This window comes from Nothobranchius furzeri, chromosome 14 (assembly GCF_043380555.1).
Source record: "Nothobranchius furzeri strain GRZ-AD chromosome 14, NfurGRZ-RIMD1, whole genome shotgun sequence".
NCBI lineage: Eukaryota > Metazoa > Chordata > Actinopteri > Cyprinodontiformes > Nothobranchiidae > Nothobranchius > Nothobranchius furzeri.
This window is the reverse complement of record NC_091754.1, coordinates 32,992,595-33,008,185: the sequence shown is the minus strand read 5'-3', so window position 1 is coordinate 33,008,185 and position 15,591 is coordinate 32,992,595. Positions and strand designations below refer to the sequence as shown.

The window sequence follows — 15,591 nt, the reverse complement described above, 5'->3', positions numbered from 1 at the left end:
AGACTGATACATGATCTAAATGCAGTTACTAAAAAATGATATACAAATTATTTATTCTCTTCATAACGAGAAAACAAGGTTTGTTGCTACCAAGGGCATGTATTAACTGTATTTGTAATGCCCACATGCAAATTTTGTATGCAACGTGCAAGAAAGTTCAACCTTATCTTAAAATAGTAAATAATTTTCTGTTTTTATTTGTAATTAGCTTTAGCATGCAGGATTAGAACAGGTTTAACTGAAGACATCATTCTAAATGACAGAAAAGATCATGAGACTCATACAGGTTGAGAATAAAGGTAGTTTCACTGACTGACACAAATGTAAACCGTGTCTGTCTACATGTGTGCGATGAAACAGCCTGGTTATTAATTTAACCACACTTGCCTAAATCAAGCTGCAGTGTAAATCAGAAACAATAAAATGATCTATGGTCAGTTGGCAATGAAGAACAAAGCAACACTTGTAGTGGAACATAATTTATTATGCTTATTTCAATTATAAATTCACACCACAGAAAAGTAGTTAAGAGCTGACAACCTAGAACAGTTCAAGGCCAAACACAGGACAGTATGATTAAAGCAACATACAGACCCTGCACAATGTGTCGATTTCTGAAAATTAAATGAGACAGAATAGACGTTTTCCTATCACAAACAAAATCATACAGATAAAACAATGAAAACATATTTCCTCAACAAACCGTTGAAAAAAGAAGGTTTATAGATGTTGCAAAGATTGCCCATTAAAATTACTCAGCTATGCAGCAGTGGCTGCATGTAGAGTGAAGCAAACTGGTGGTCATCAAAAGCCACTGACTTAGGAAAAATACATTTCTGTTAACTAATATAAAACCAATTTCCTTTATATATATATTTCAACATTTTCAGAGCTTGGCATCAAATTCAGTCCCCTTGTCTGTCAAACACCAAAAATGATTTTGAGATCAGCCAGCGTGAGTTTGGTGATGGTGCTTCCGGTTCCTGAGAGAACGTTCTGGGCCAGGTCCTTCTTCTTCTTATGCAGAGTGGCAATTTTCTCCTCTACCGTACCCTCGCACACAAACCTGTCAGCAAGCATTACAAACATTAGTACAATGACTAAGCTTAAACTACAGCGACATCCACACTTCTCTTTAGTTAAAATAATTAAACGATGCCACCCTAAGGATAAGGATACTGGTAATATGGCTGAAAGAATAATGCTCCATGACCCCAGGAACCCTGAACAGGATCAGAGGAACAGTGGACAGGTGAGACTTTCTACCTGTGTATGGTGACGTCTTTCCTTTGTCCAACTCTATAGATTCGATCACAGGCCTGATCCTCTAAAGCTGGATTCCTGTTGGAGAATTAAAGGAGACTTTTCTATATTGTGCATATCTTCTTACTGGTGTTTTGGATTAACTTGTTCACCTCCAGTAACACCAGGTTTTTAACTGTAAATAGATTATAATGTCAAATGTTTTTGTGCCAAAGCAGGTGAGGTAGGTAGCAGACAGCTGGACTAAGATCCAGGGGTGCACCGATACAGGTATCGGCATCGGTAAAAGTGAACCGATACCAATGCAGTTGCTTGAAAATGGCGTCACTGTAACTTGTCATTTCTGTTCACCTAATATTTTAGTTTTGTGATGATTTCTATTCATATATTTTACTTTTTATCTACCTCACAGTCTTTTCCTGTTGAAGGCAGAGAAGAAAATAAAATCTGTATTCCAAATCATTGCATTTTTTTGTGTGGTAGAAGTATCAGTATCGGCGAATATTCAGATCCAAGTACCGGTATCGTATCGGTTTGGAAAAAAGTGGTATCGTTGCATCCCTACTAAGATCCAATCATTAATTAATTAATCAATGATCATTTTTGGGTTACTTTAGGACAACTGAATGGAAAGAATTTGAAACAACATCAGAGGTTTTACACAAATGGTTTAATACTCAGACTCCACATGCTGCTAGCATGACTCACCAGTGCATGTCGATGAGAAACAGGTGATTGCCACCAGTGAGATTGAGCCCAACCCCTCCAGCACACAGAGAAAGCAGCATCACCTTTCGGACAAACAACAAAAACCAAACTTTTGCATGAAAAATAAAATACATTCGTTTCGACACAGAGTTATGTTTTAACTAAAGCCTTTTACTCAGAGTCCTCGCTACACTTTAGTTTTAAGGTCCGTCAGCGGTACCTGTGGCCCTTTGCGGTTGGTGTTGAAATCCTCCACCATGTCCATGCGGCGTTTGGGGTTGACAGTTCCGTCAATGACTGCGTATCTCAAGCCCATCTTCTGCAGGTGAACTGCCACAATCTTGAGCATGCTGGTCCACTGTGAAACGATCACACTGCACAACCCCGACAGAGTGGACAGCACATGGTAAGTTCGGGATGTTCTCACAGAAAGATGTTCAGGTCTAGACTTTTTAATAAAAACAAAGAAGAAATGTTGCAAAAAGGCCCCGTTAGTGTAAAAACACGTTCACCTTTTCTGGTTGTCACCCGTGTCTCTGATGGCCATCAGCTCTGAGATTATAGCAGAAATCTGAGGAACAAACGCATTATTAAAAAAAAAAAAAAGCCTCGGACAGGAAGATGCCTGATTTGAGGCAAGATGACAAGATGCTGTTTGATCTGTTGTGAACAACTATTACGTCCCCGGCTCTCTAGGAGAGATGAGGATAGGGGAGTAATAAAATTGGTGTGTGGGTGAAATAATAACAACGGGCTGTGTCGCTAAAATAACAAAGGATTTTTATTACAAAACAGTATTTACAACATTAAAAGGAATATCTATGTACAAAAAAACAAAAGGAGCTATCTACAAAAAAGAAGGGGAGAACAGAAAACACCAACCCAGAAGGGGTAGGGGATAAACTGAAGAAAAATACGAATAATAAGAGCAGTCCTGAGAAGCAGGAAAGTTCAAGCAGATCCAAAGTCAAATTCTAAAGCCGGTCCGAAGTCGAGTTATCAAAAGTCTATCCTAATTCCAAATGTCCAAAAGTGAGTCAAATACCAAAGTCGAAACGAGAGCAATACTAAGTAAGAGCACACGAGAAGAGAATAGTATAAACTCAAAAGAGTCTACACTACCCTGGACCTTCTCAAAGAACTGTGGGCAGGAGAGCAGCTTTTAACAGCTGTCCAGTGATTAGTGATTACAAACAGCTGGGCACCGGGAGACTGTCGAGGCAGAAGCCACTGAGGCCATCTTGTAGCCAAAAAGGGGCACGGCACGTAACAACTCTCAGCTACAGAAAAGAAGGACTAGCTCAGGGATTGAAGCAAAAAAATTCTCATCTGACTGAAAATGATTGGGAGGGGGGGGGGGGGGGGGGGGGGGGCTCACATTGTTTACACGCAGCCTCTACTTGGTTTTGATTGGTTTTAAGGTCAGTATTCTTGTTTATGAAAAATTTGGAATAACCCGTTCACATACAGTGTTTAAAAGTGTTAAAAGTGTTGAGATTTCTCTGAGGTAAAACAGATGATAAGCATTAATGTACTCTAGGGGGGTCGGGGGCATGGCCCCCTGGAAAAAAATTATTGGACATTGGCAGGTTATAAAATGCATTTTCTGACTTGTCTAACTCTGGGGAATCTTAACAAGACACAACTTTACTGAGTGGTGTAATATTCCTTTAAGTTAAAATGTATTTGTGGAAACCATAGTTTACAAGAGAAAACTTCAATGTTAGATTTATGCTGCGACTGAGTTTGTGTGTTCTGTTGTTTTTGAGATTTGCTAACTAAATCTTATTTGCATTACTTAGAAACCCTAGTGAGTTATGGAGACAGTTCTTTGGTGTGTAATAGAGAAATAAGTTTGCATCAAAAAGGCAGAGAATGAAGGGTTTAAGCTTAAGAACATTTTTATTTCTTTTTTTTTTGTGAGGGAGATTTATCGGCCATTGTATTGGCTATCGGCCTTTGTTAAAAGTTTTATATCGGTATCGGTTCCAAAAAAAGCATATCGGTCGGGCCGTAGTTAGAATCCCAGCACCTGGTGCACGAGCAATTTGTGTTTGTGTGCACCGTGGGAGCGAGCAATAAGCGCACGCGTTTTTGCAGCTTGGGCGGTGCAGAATGGTGGAGAAAACGCGTTTCAACACTGGTGCGCGTTTCAATCAACAACAGGAGAGTGCGAGAGAGAGACACTACTAAACGCAAGCGAGCGCGAGAAGAGAATTTGACGGAACTTTTTTTCTGATTATTCCAACTGACGGATGTCCGTCGCCACGACGGAAAACTTTAATCCCTGGACTAGCTCAACATTTGTGAAACCTACTAAAATATATAGGCCGACCAATATATTGACTTTTTTTCTATATCGGCCGAAATTATTTTAAAAAGCAGATTAAAAATTTAAAAAATAAATAAATCAGGCACCTGTGTGGCCAACTGCCGCGGTCGGTGCAGGATCGGCTCGGGGTCCTTCGACTGCCGATGACGTCAAAGTAGTTGATTGGCTGAACATGAAGCTTACGGAAGTTACGTTATCACGTTATGATTTTGATTGGTCAGAACAGATTTGCGGTCGTAGTCTTAGCGGTTGTAGTCCTGTAGTCCAAACAGTTTTTGGAGAAAATATGTTTGAATTTCTAAAGGAAATGTAATATATATATATAATAATAATAATGTATATATAACACTATATTGGAGCAGGCGGAGGGAGACTAGGGGTCTTAGCACACCTCTGTTGTTGCTTGGCTTCCTGGGGCTGGAGGCTAGGAGGGAGATCTGGCCGTTTGGTTGGGGTCTGGGGTGGTGGGTTGCTGTGCTCAGCGTTGGGCGGGGGAGCCTGCTCATCAGCACCCCAGCAGAAAGGGTCAAACTCTGGTTAGCGGTGATGGTTGTACTCAATGTGCAGCAGTACCTGGACCAGAGTGAATAGGGTGTGTATGGGGAGCATGAGTGAGTGTCCGGCGTGCATTTTTGTAAGTCTTGGGTTGTATGTGCATGTGTGAGCATGAGGGAGGGAGTGTGTGACTGTGTTTGTGTATGACTGTATATGTCAGGTGGGGCCTTTGACTCATCCCCTCTCCTGGAACTTCTTTTGATGATATAGATCTTCGTTCCCCCTCCCCCTGCCACACCTGGTGTGAGGGGTTGTGCCTTGGTCTGCCTGAGTGTTCGTGGCAACCGGGTCTGGGGGTTTAAGATTTTGGCATCTGCCTGATCAATCCCAGTGGCTGCCTGGTGGGGTCTGGGTCCCTGGGCTCTGCTGGGTCACCGTTTTTTTATGTTTTGAGTTTGTTTTATATTTGAAGGTCAATTAAGAGATTTAATGACTTATTTAATTGATATTGCACACAGTGAGTGTTCAGTTGTCTTTCACAATCAATGTGCTGCTAACTAGCGTTAGTGTAGCTGCCGTCAAAGGCAACTCTCGCATTTATGTTCATTTTATTGGATTTAATGTTGAAAAAATTAGTAGTTGAAATATTGAGAAATAATATTTCAATAGTAATTCATGTTCTGTTCATTAGATTTATATGTTTAAATGTGTATTTGTGTTAACTGTGCAATTAGATGGGAACCTTTTCTATAGTTCTGTCCGTTGTTGCTAAGGGGGCATTTTTCTTGGCTGGCACACTCAGCAAGCAATTAAGAGACGAGCCACGAGGTTGCACGTCTACAGTAAGCTAAATAAAAGAGTGCCTTTTTTGGACTACCTCACGGCGTAAGGATTAAAGTTTATTCCCTTTGAGTGAGGCCAATGAGGTAAATATTTTCTTTTGCTTATTATAGTTGTATGTAAATACGCTAGTATTGCGTGATATTCTAGTGCAATTACTGCAATGTGAAGTGTAGCGTGTATTTTATTGATCGATTTATTGAAATGTTTGTCATATAATGCTTAAGGACTTTATTAAGAATATTCATTGAAGTTTGTATTTCTTTTTAGTTGTGACGGCATTGTATCGGCTGTGGTTGGACATCATTCATTACATGTTAAGGCATGTCGAAGAATCCTCCTGTCCGAAATAAATGTCAGTAAAAGCAAAGAACAAGTTGAGCTTTATTAAGACTTGAGGGGAGTAACAGTCAGCGTTACACTAATTGTTTAGCTGTGGTGGCAGCTGACACGTAACTAAGATGTCTGTTTGCTGATATGATTTCTCTAAAAGTCCATCCAATGCTTCATCAGCTATTTGGCTCAGAAAAACAAACACAAACAGAAGAAATATCTAATGAGTCAATATTTTCTGGACATCTGTCCCAAACAGTCAGAATGTCCCCGAGGAGAGAATCACCATGAGCAGCAGCAGTTTCTCACCTTGGTGCTTTGGCTGTTCTCCTCAAACAGCTGTGAGGGGAAGCGGGAGCCGTTGAGGGCCACCATGGTTTTGGGGTCAGAGTCAGACTGGGAGGGGCTGCAGGAGAGCGACAGGGCATTGAGCTGCTCCTCCAGAGACAAGACGATCCCATCGCCCTGCAGCTCCAACGTGTCCAGCGTCTGTGGGGAGGAGAGAGAAATGATGGCTTATGTGTGTGATCCGGTAAGTGTTAGACTTTGTAAAGGACTGCAGATTGGTGCGTACCTTCTTCAGAAGTGAGAGGTGGCAGCAACACTGTCGGAGACGCAACAACAAGGACAGGATGTGGACAGTGCTGGACGCCTGTCCAGGCACACCAGAGACAGGCTGGGACATACCAAACTCCTGTGCCACTAGAACCAGAGTGCACACACACATATAAAAACCCACTTTTTAAATTATTTATACAATTTCATTTTTGAAAGCATCATTAGACCTTACTGCAACTTAAACTGACCTAGTTTGTGGATGACCTAACAACAACAACGACCACCACAACAAGACGCCGTCTCACCTTTATCAAAAGGATTTGAACTGAAGGAGTTTCCTGAGTTCAAATCTTTCCCTTCGTGTCTCTTCAGGTAGTTCTGCAAAGTCGATCTGGAGAAAACATTTTACCATCACTGCTCTTCTGCATAAACACTTGTTAGTATTTATCTTTTTCCAAATAGATTTAACACAAAACTAAAAAAATGTCCTAGTTTTGTTGTCCTGATGATGGTAGAGGAAGCCTAAGACATCACTTTAAATTTAATGTCAACAAAATAAACTATTTCCTAAAGCTGACATTTTTATATGTGAATATTTGAACATTATATTGGATTTGTGTGCATCTGTGTGTGTGTGTGTGTTTTACCTGGACTGGGCAAACACCACATCATACACAGCCTGCTCCTCCTTTGACAGCGTGAGCTGATGCACCTCACAGCTCCGATTGGGTAGAAGCACCTGAAACATTCGGCAGCTTCCTCTAACAACTCCTTTCCAGTGTGTGTGTGTGTGTGTGTGTGTGTGTGTGTGGTTACCAGTGGCTTTCCCCGAGAGTCTAGTTGGTCTTTGGTGCGTCGCAGCAGCAGAGTCCTGGTCAGGATATTGAGTCTCTCTCTGCCTCTCGAGGAGCCGTTGTCCACCTGAGCTTTCCACAGTTTGTACTCGTCAAACGGAGAACAACGCAAGAACCTGAAAAACAATCATGATCACGATGAGATGGTTGTTCATAAACCAAAAAGACTTCAGCCTGACTGAAAATAGACACGGATTTCCTTTAAAACCCAAACAAGACGCGTGACTCCGCTGGATCTGAAGTTTCTAAGGAAATCCCTGAAGAAACGATTCAGACATACATGTACACCTGTAGCCAAGTGAACTTTCAACACCCCCCAGCCTCCTCAGTGTTTCTGACTTACTTGAGCAGCGAGTACATGTCCAGCAGGTTGTTCTGGATGGGAGTACCGGTCATGGCCCAGCGTGCATTAGCCCTCAGCTGACAGACGGCCATGGAGGTCTGAACTTTTGGATTTTTGATGTTGTGTGCTTCGTCTAGAATCACACGAGCCCAGGCCACACGCAGTAGAGCTGCTGAGTGTGATGGCTACAGAAACACGTGCCGTCAGCTGTTGCAGTGAACTTATTCACAAGCTTCTGTGATAACCGCCATTAAGTCATTATTATGAGTACTGAACCCAGAGACTTTACAGTTAGTATTTACCACTTGTTCAGGGTCTTTGGTGGGATTTTGCGCCTCCTCCTTCTTGACAGGAATCTCCTTGGAAACCAAACTATAAGTGGTCACCACCACATCATAGTCTGCTAGCCTGAAGGACAAATACACATTATTAGCATCAAAAGCCAGGTGATAATGTGCTCACCTGTTTGTCTGTCTTTGGTGTTAAAAACATCTCAAGACTCATTAAAGGTGCACGAAGAAAGAATGACATCCTGTGGTTAAATGTGGGTACTGCAGTTCATGTATCAAAACAAATGAGTCCACTCTGTCCTTTGTGTCCTGTCTTAACGAGGTGAAGTCTTGGTTAATGGCAAACTTTCTGCATCTGAATGAGGGAAAGACAGAGCTCATTGTTTTTCACCCCAACAGAAGGAATGTGGGTCGTTATGTTGATCTTGGCCCTCTTTCTCCATACTCAAAACCAGTTGTCACCAGTTTGGGGGTGAAACTTGATGCTGGACTTAAATTTGATGCTCACATCAACTCTGTGATCCGGTCCAGTTTCTTTCACCTGAGACGCCTTGCAAAAATCAAGCATATGCTGTCAAGAGTCCACCTGGAGCGGGTACTCCATGCTTTTGTTATTTCTAGGCTTGACTACAGCAGCTCTCTCTATGCAGGGTTGTGTCAGTCATCACTGCGTCGCCTACAGGTTGTGCAGAACAGCGCAGCCAGGTTCCTTACTGGGACCAGGAAACGGGACCACATCAGTCCGGTTCTGACCTCCCTGCACTGGCTTCCGGTTTGCTATGGCTCACACTTCAAACTCCTCGTCTTTGTTTTTAATTTCTTCCAGGGTGGTGCTCCCCCCTATCTAGCCACACTCCTGAACAGACACTCCCCATCACGTGCTCTGAGCTCGTCTGACCAAGACCTGCTCGTTGTCCCTCGTTCTAGGTGTCGTACTCGCGGGGACCGGGCTTTCTCAGTTCTAGCATCGTTACTCTGGAACCAGTTGCCACCCTCAGTTAGGCTGTCCCCATCTCTGCCAGTCTTTAAGAGTCGCCTAAAAACCTACCTCCTCCGCTTGGTGTTCCCTGAACGTGTTTGAATTTAGCCCTCTTTTATGTTGATTTTAATTCCCTGTTTTCATTGGTTCACTCTATCCCTTGTTTTACCCATTTGTCTTCTACTAGAATGTTTTACCTTTTTTTTGTTGTAATATTTGAATTGCTTTTATTTTCGATTTATTCATCATATTTAACTTTTCTCATATACCATGTTCAGCACCTTGGGCTTCCCGATAGGGAAGGCACTTTATAAATAAAGCTTTGATTGATTGACTCTGAGCAACAGTTACGGATCCAGTGTTTCCCCTAGAAATGTTTCCAGCCGAGGAGCAGGGGTGCGTGCTGAGAGTGCAGACTGTCTTGCTGCTGCTGCACGTTGTCCACGGGGGTGGGGGGGGCATGTGTGTGTTAGTTGCTCGCGTACCATCTTTGCTGCCATGCATTGTTGGGGTGTGGTGGTTGCGTGTGGACCGTCTCGTTGCTGCGCATTGTCCATGAGGGGGAGGGGTTTGTTGCTTGCAGACTGTCTCACTGCCGCTCGTTGTCCGGGGGGGGGGGGGCTTTGCTGCTGTGCATGGTCGGGGTGGGGGGATGTTGCATGCGGACTGTCTTGCTGCCGCGCGTTGTCTACGAGGGGGAGGGTTGTTGCACGTGGAGTGCTTCCCTTCCGAGCATCTGTGTGTGTGTGGCTCTTATAGGTGTGGCTCTGGAATTTAGCCCATGTAGGGGAAACACTGGGATCAGAACCAGAAGAATCTAGATGACGAGCAAAGACGAGTCACACACAGTGAGATAAGTAGATACGTTTTACGGTAATATCGAGTTGTCGATAATTGAAAAAGTAGCTTGAGATAGTTTTAAAGCAAACTATTTGCTTGTAATTTACCGTTATCAGATGAAAGCTAGAGGCTGACAGTGTTATTAGATTAAAATAAAAAGATGCCGTGGCTTCTTAAGGGTATAAGAAATAACTTCTGGGTCGCTCCTGTTTACTGGCTTCAGTCCTGGAGCTTTTTGCATGCCGGTGTGGAATTACAAATGCGGCGCTGCGGCGTTAGGTCATCACAGTCTGCGCAACCCCACGGACTCACGGACCCCCCCCCAAAAGGACATTTGTTTCAACGTAACCTTCATTCCAACACGATTCAGACAAAAGACTTATGTGATTACACATGAGGCACTTGAGGACAAAGAGAAAAACATAGCACCACAGTAGTGTGTGTGTTTCTCACACTCGGGCACTCCTCTCGCGGTTGGGGCCGTGGTACAGATACACACTTAGCTTGCCTCCCTTCACATGTCTGTCAATCTCCATCTTCCAGTGGTGAATCAGAGAAGCAGGACAGATGATCAGAGTTCCCTTAGAGGCAACAATGCTGGAGTCTGGATAAACAAGTAAAAATAAAATGTAAATCACTGTAATATAAGGTCCTAGAATGAAAAATGAAGATCAACACTTCTAGTTACCAGTTTTAGACAGCCAAGTCTGCAGCTTCTTCTCTTCCTTCCTTTGATCCTCCTCTTTTGCTTTTATTTTCTTGGCCAGTATGAGAGCGATCATGGTCAGAGTTTTCCCCAGACCCATGTCGTCCGCTGCATCCAAACACAACAGAAGGGTTCATAAGGGGCAGTAGTAGCTCAGGTGGTAGAGCGGGTTGACTCATGATCGGAGGGTCATGGGTTCGATTCCAGCTCCCACCAGGGGTATCCTGCTGTTGAGTCCTTGGGCAAGACACTTCACCCAACTTGCCTGTGTTAGTGGTGGTCAGAGGGGCCGACGGCGCCAAATGGCAGCCTTGACTCTGTCAGACTTTCCCAGGGCGGCTGTGGCTACAAGTAGCTTACCATCACTAGCAGTGTGTGAATGTGAGAGTGTGTGGGAAGCGTCTTTGGGTGTCTAGAAAAGCGCTATATAAGTTCAATGCATTATTATTACTATTATAAAATACAAGTGGACATAAGTTATTGCTGTTCTTTACCCACTCCAACAGCGTTGAACGGTTCTTATTTCTCTCGGGATCAGAATACTAGGATCGTAATAGCAAATTACACATTTTCTTCCATTAAAGAAGTGATTTTCTTCATCAGGGTATCTGCAGGTTTAAGGGAGCCAAATGTAAGACTTAACACTTTTTAAGGCCACTTTGACCAAATTTAAGCAACTTTTAAAAATTTACTTAAAGCTATAATTTCCAGCTATTGCCTGGAAATGGTGTTAACCACGTCACGAACGTGGGATTAGCCATCCAGTTACCGTTAAACTTGCACTTCCCCATGGCGCAAGCTCCCACTAGCTTAACCAGCTAATGTGCTCCTATAAAAATAGCCCCCTTTCACAACCAACTGAACGTATACGGTTCCGCTTACGCCAACATCGTACGCAAAAAATGCTGAACACTAACTAGAAATTCACGAAAATTTTATAGAAATAAAAGAAATTTGTTTATTGGGTCTTTGGTAATTTAAGACCTTTGGAAACTGTATTTAAGGATTATTTGTCATTTTAAAGGATTTTTAAGGCCTTAAATTTGGAAAAGCTAATTTAAGACTTTTTAAGGACCCGTGGATACCCTGCTTCATGCGCTGATGATTTTAGAAAACACAAAATAAACATCTCAGTGGTTACAAAATGTAACTCAAAAAGAAACAAAAGCTCATTCTTAATGTTTAAAACAACATCTGAGATTTTGCTGCAGGACATTGAGAAATCTTGGATAAAGATCACGGAAACAGACGTAAAAAAAGATAATAAAGATTACCCAGAATTCCTCCACAGGGATTCTGCTTTTCCCTCCAGAGCAGCCAAGCCAATGCTCTTCTCTGATGAGCCATAAGTGTCACCTAGACAACCAACAACACAAAGGCAATGACAAAGTCTGATTGTGACTGAGCAGACACCAGAGTAGAGGCTGAAGGAGAAGGAAACCTTGATGCCACTGGGGTCAGGCACCTCAGCCTCAGCCTCAGGACAAGACTCCAAGGACTTGTGGAGATGATCGATGGCCTCACAGGTAGCATTCTTCACTGCCAGCAGACGATCATGGGTCATCTTGCCACCATAAAAGGCGTGCATCTGTGCATCTACACAAAACAGAACAAAATGTTAGTTTGTGTAAACATTAAGGAGGTGAAGGAAGAAAATACACACCAGTAAAGAGGTTTAACAGAGACTTGTCCTACCTCCAAACATCTGGGCATATCCCTGACTCAGGTGGAGGCCTGAGGCTTGGTGCTGAACCGGGTCTGAGACCGGGGGAGAGGAGAGCAGGATGGTACCACCCTGCTGGCAGGATGGACTGATGCTGGTGGTCCTAGTAGCAGACTGGCTGATGCTGGACTCTTAAAAGCGATTTACACAAGAGAGCAGCCGTGAGCAAAACCAGGTTTTTAGTCTTTTATCAGCTCCCTTCACTCAGAACTGATCCTTTAAATGAGATTGTTTCATGACCATCCGTTGTTCTGATTAACTGTCTCCATTTAATCCATTTGCATACGTTAAATCTCACCAGGCTGAGAAGCAGCAGCTAGGCTCAGAGACTCCAGAGCATCCTCTAACTCTTTCACCTGGGTCCTCAACCTCTCTCCTTTATCTGGCAGAGCTTCCACATTCACCACGGACAGAGTTGCCTAATACAGTAGACAGACACGCAATTACAACACACTCAGGTAATCATCACGCAAAGCTTCTTTGTTTCTCCGGTAAAACGAAGGTGTTCCTTGTTTGTCCGATGAGATCTTATGGTTCTGCTGCAGAAAACAGGAATGCAGAGATCGTGTAAGCATGAGAGAAACCCACCCTTGCGTCAGCAGGTGGTGTTATAGGCCAAACACATCACTAGCTATGATGCTACAGTTAATCTGATCAAAAGCAGAGGATGTCAGAATCTACAAGTGGAGGAAAGGAGTAGATTTTCTTAAACAACCTTTTTCTGTTTGAGCTGTGTGCTCAGCAGGCTGTGCATCCCGCTGGTGCTGTCCACCTTAGCAGCTGACTGGAACCCAGGGAAGCAGGTTAGGGTCTTCTGAACAGCAGAGAGGGGGGGCGTTTTCTGAGCCGGGGGTTTCACTGACACCAGCACGACATCATCATCATCATCCTCATCACTAGGGAGGGCTTCTGACTCTCTGGAAGCCTGCTGGCTGCCGTAGGGGGCAGATTTGGTTGCGCTGTCTTGAACCGAGGGTTCACCTTGACTCGCTGGTTTTTGTGACACGTTTTCAAAACCAGGAGAGGTTTGACTCTTGATGTGATGTACCACGAGGCTTGGTGCAGAAGTTTTTTTTTCTGCTCCTTCCTGCTCAGCAGAATGTTCCTTAGCCTCCTCTTGGGTCTTTGCAGTCATTACATTATCAGTGCCAGCTCTGTCCTTGCTGCTCTCCTCACTTGAAATCTTCTTCTTGATCTTCATCCCAGGTGGAAGAAGTTTCCTTTGATATACATCAGGCATGTTAGACTTTTTTTCCTCTTCTTTTTCTACTTTTGCACCTACAGCTTCCACATTTTCCTTCTGGCAACTTTCTCTTCTGTCGGCGTTAGGGCACACTTCACTGTTTTTCTTCTCCTTCTCTTTCCCTTTTTGACCATTGGTCTGCATTTTTCTCCACTCTGAGTCTTTCTCCATCTTGCTAGGGGCCTTGAAAGGGTTTCGGACAGAGGGAAGGGAGGAGGACTGCTGCAGCTGTGCATCAGATAGAGGAGCTCTCTTTTCTTTTTCCACCTGCAAACATTCAAAAACAACATGCATTAAATTATGTGTGAATTCAATATTAAAGAAGCATCTTAAAAAAAACATTTAAACTGTTTAATCACATGCAGTCCATGAAAAACAGTGTGGCGTGTGTGTGTGTGTCAGAGTGCAGCTGCAGGGGAGAAAGAGAGTAGTGCTTCAGAAGACGCACCAGGCGAGGAGAATTACACGAGCTGTGATGTGTTAGTAATCAGTTCCCTTTCCTTCATCTGCAGCAAGGGTCCGGGAACCTATGGATCAATGTCTTGAAAGCAGTAGGCTACATCTGGCACCCAACACTGGGTTTCAGCAGCTGGCCTGATGACATCAAAAGGTCAAGGCTGCTGTAACTCCCCTGACCTGGCGCATCTCCTGACGCCCAGCTTCCCTTCCTCTCCCCTGCAGCTGCACTCGGCACACGCACCACCACAAGCATTAATGCAGGTACATTTTTCATATAACCTACTGCAATCAGCCTTTAAGTTGCACTTAGAAAGGTTGAACCATCATATGAATTTACATCATCTACCCATGGGTTTGGAGGACTTTTAAACCATAAAATGAGTTTTGATTGGCATATTTGTCTTTTTAATCTCAGGGTGTTGATGCTGCTAGAATTGTAAACTCCCTTCTGCAAAATAAAGTATTTATGTCTGAGTGCAGGAAGTGAATTGAGCTAAAAAAAAAAAAGAAAAGATAGCCATTTAGGAGAGTGAGAGGCAAAACTGATGTGACTGGACTCAATAGATAGATCTGACCAAAGGCATGTAAAGTCCAAAACATTCTTGGTAAAATCAGTCAAATCTTACTGCAGTCCACGGCACGTTTCCACACCATTTCTGCCCGTCTCTTTTCCCAACAGTACACCTGAAGTAGAGTCTGAAACAGGGGAGAGTCAGCAGGCCAGAAGTGTTGATAACATGCTGCTTGTTAGGTTTAATTTCATAAAACATCTTTTTGCACACCCACCTGTGGCTCTGCTGCTGCTCACTGTAGCTGAGAGCCTGAAGTTCCACCACCGACTCCTCATGATGCAGGCAGCGTGACGGTGAGATACTAGAGAAGACAGCTTTATTATTATTTAATACTTCAAACAGGATGAGAATTGATGAATCCGTTGGTTTGTCCATTCATTTTATGTCATTTAATTTACATGGCCGCTAAAAGGTTATGTGTAGAATAGCTGGGATAACTATTATTTAGCTGAAGTGCAGTGGCCCCATGTCAGCTTCAGATCAACGCCCTCATGACTTATACCTGGCCTGTCGAGTGAACTCGCAGCCCTGCTTTGCAACGCAGACGTAAAAGCTCTTGTCTTTACTCGGTCCGTCTTTTACGCCCGTTTTTAACATACACACGCTGCCTGTAGAGAACAAAGACAATATTAGGAAAACACCAGTCTCAGAAAACGGGTCATAAAGTTTCGATAAAAACACAAAGAATTCATCACATTTTCGAAAAAATAGGCCAAAGTGTTTATTTTATAGCAATAAATAATGTTGAATGTTGTAATCACGACTTACCATGCGTATTACATACGACTTTTTCCATTCTCTCCAACAGCTCTAAATGAATGCAGTTGCCGTTTTCTTTTTGCCTGAACGTCTCATTGATGGTATTTTTTGTATTGACCAATCGCAATGGTCTAAATGCATTTCTGGTTTTTGAAATGCCAAAATAAAAGTTAACATCATACGTATAAATTGTATTTGGTAACATTTCCCATGAAATTACTATTGTATTTGTATATACAATTAATTGTAAAATTAGACCAACCGAAAAGACGAGAAAACTCCAAATTGACGGTA

The 15,591-nt window shown here is 43.1% G+C and overlaps 1 protein-coding gene across 2 annotated transcripts; it reads right to left on the bottom strand.

The window, feature by feature from the left end:
* Window positions 1-463: 463 nt before the first annotated feature.
* On the bottom strand, window positions 464-15,588 carry ttf2 (transcription termination factor, RNA polymerase II). 2 transcript variants are annotated; one of them, XM_015965870.3, is made up of 23 exons: window positions 15,307-15,588; window positions 15,041-15,146; window positions 14,753-14,839; window positions 14,593-14,662; window positions 12,980-13,774; window positions 12,563-12,683; window positions 12,237-12,395; window positions 11,983-12,137; window positions 11,816-11,897; window positions 10,524-10,649; window positions 10,289-10,439; window positions 8,029-8,134; window positions 7,727-7,911; window positions 7,346-7,499; window positions 7,177-7,268; window positions 6,835-6,920; window positions 6,546-6,673; window positions 6,281-6,460; window positions 2,484-2,542; window positions 2,192-2,345; window positions 1,972-2,054; window positions 1,267-1,341; window positions 464-1,066 (listed from the first exon to the last, which is right to left on the bottom strand). In XM_015965870.3, the coding sequence occupies exons 1-23, from the start codon at window positions 15,500-15,502 to the stop codon at window positions 922-924; spliced, it is 3,495 nt and encodes a 1,164-aa protein (XP_015821356.2). In that variant the 5' UTR covers window positions 15,503-15,588; the 3' UTR covers window positions 464-921. The 2 variants fall into 2 exon arrangements, with proteins under 2 accessions (XP_015821356.2, XP_070400174.1); XM_070544073.1 differs by having other exon boundaries at window positions 12,007-12,137.
* Window positions 15,589-15,591: the final 3 nt, after the last annotated feature.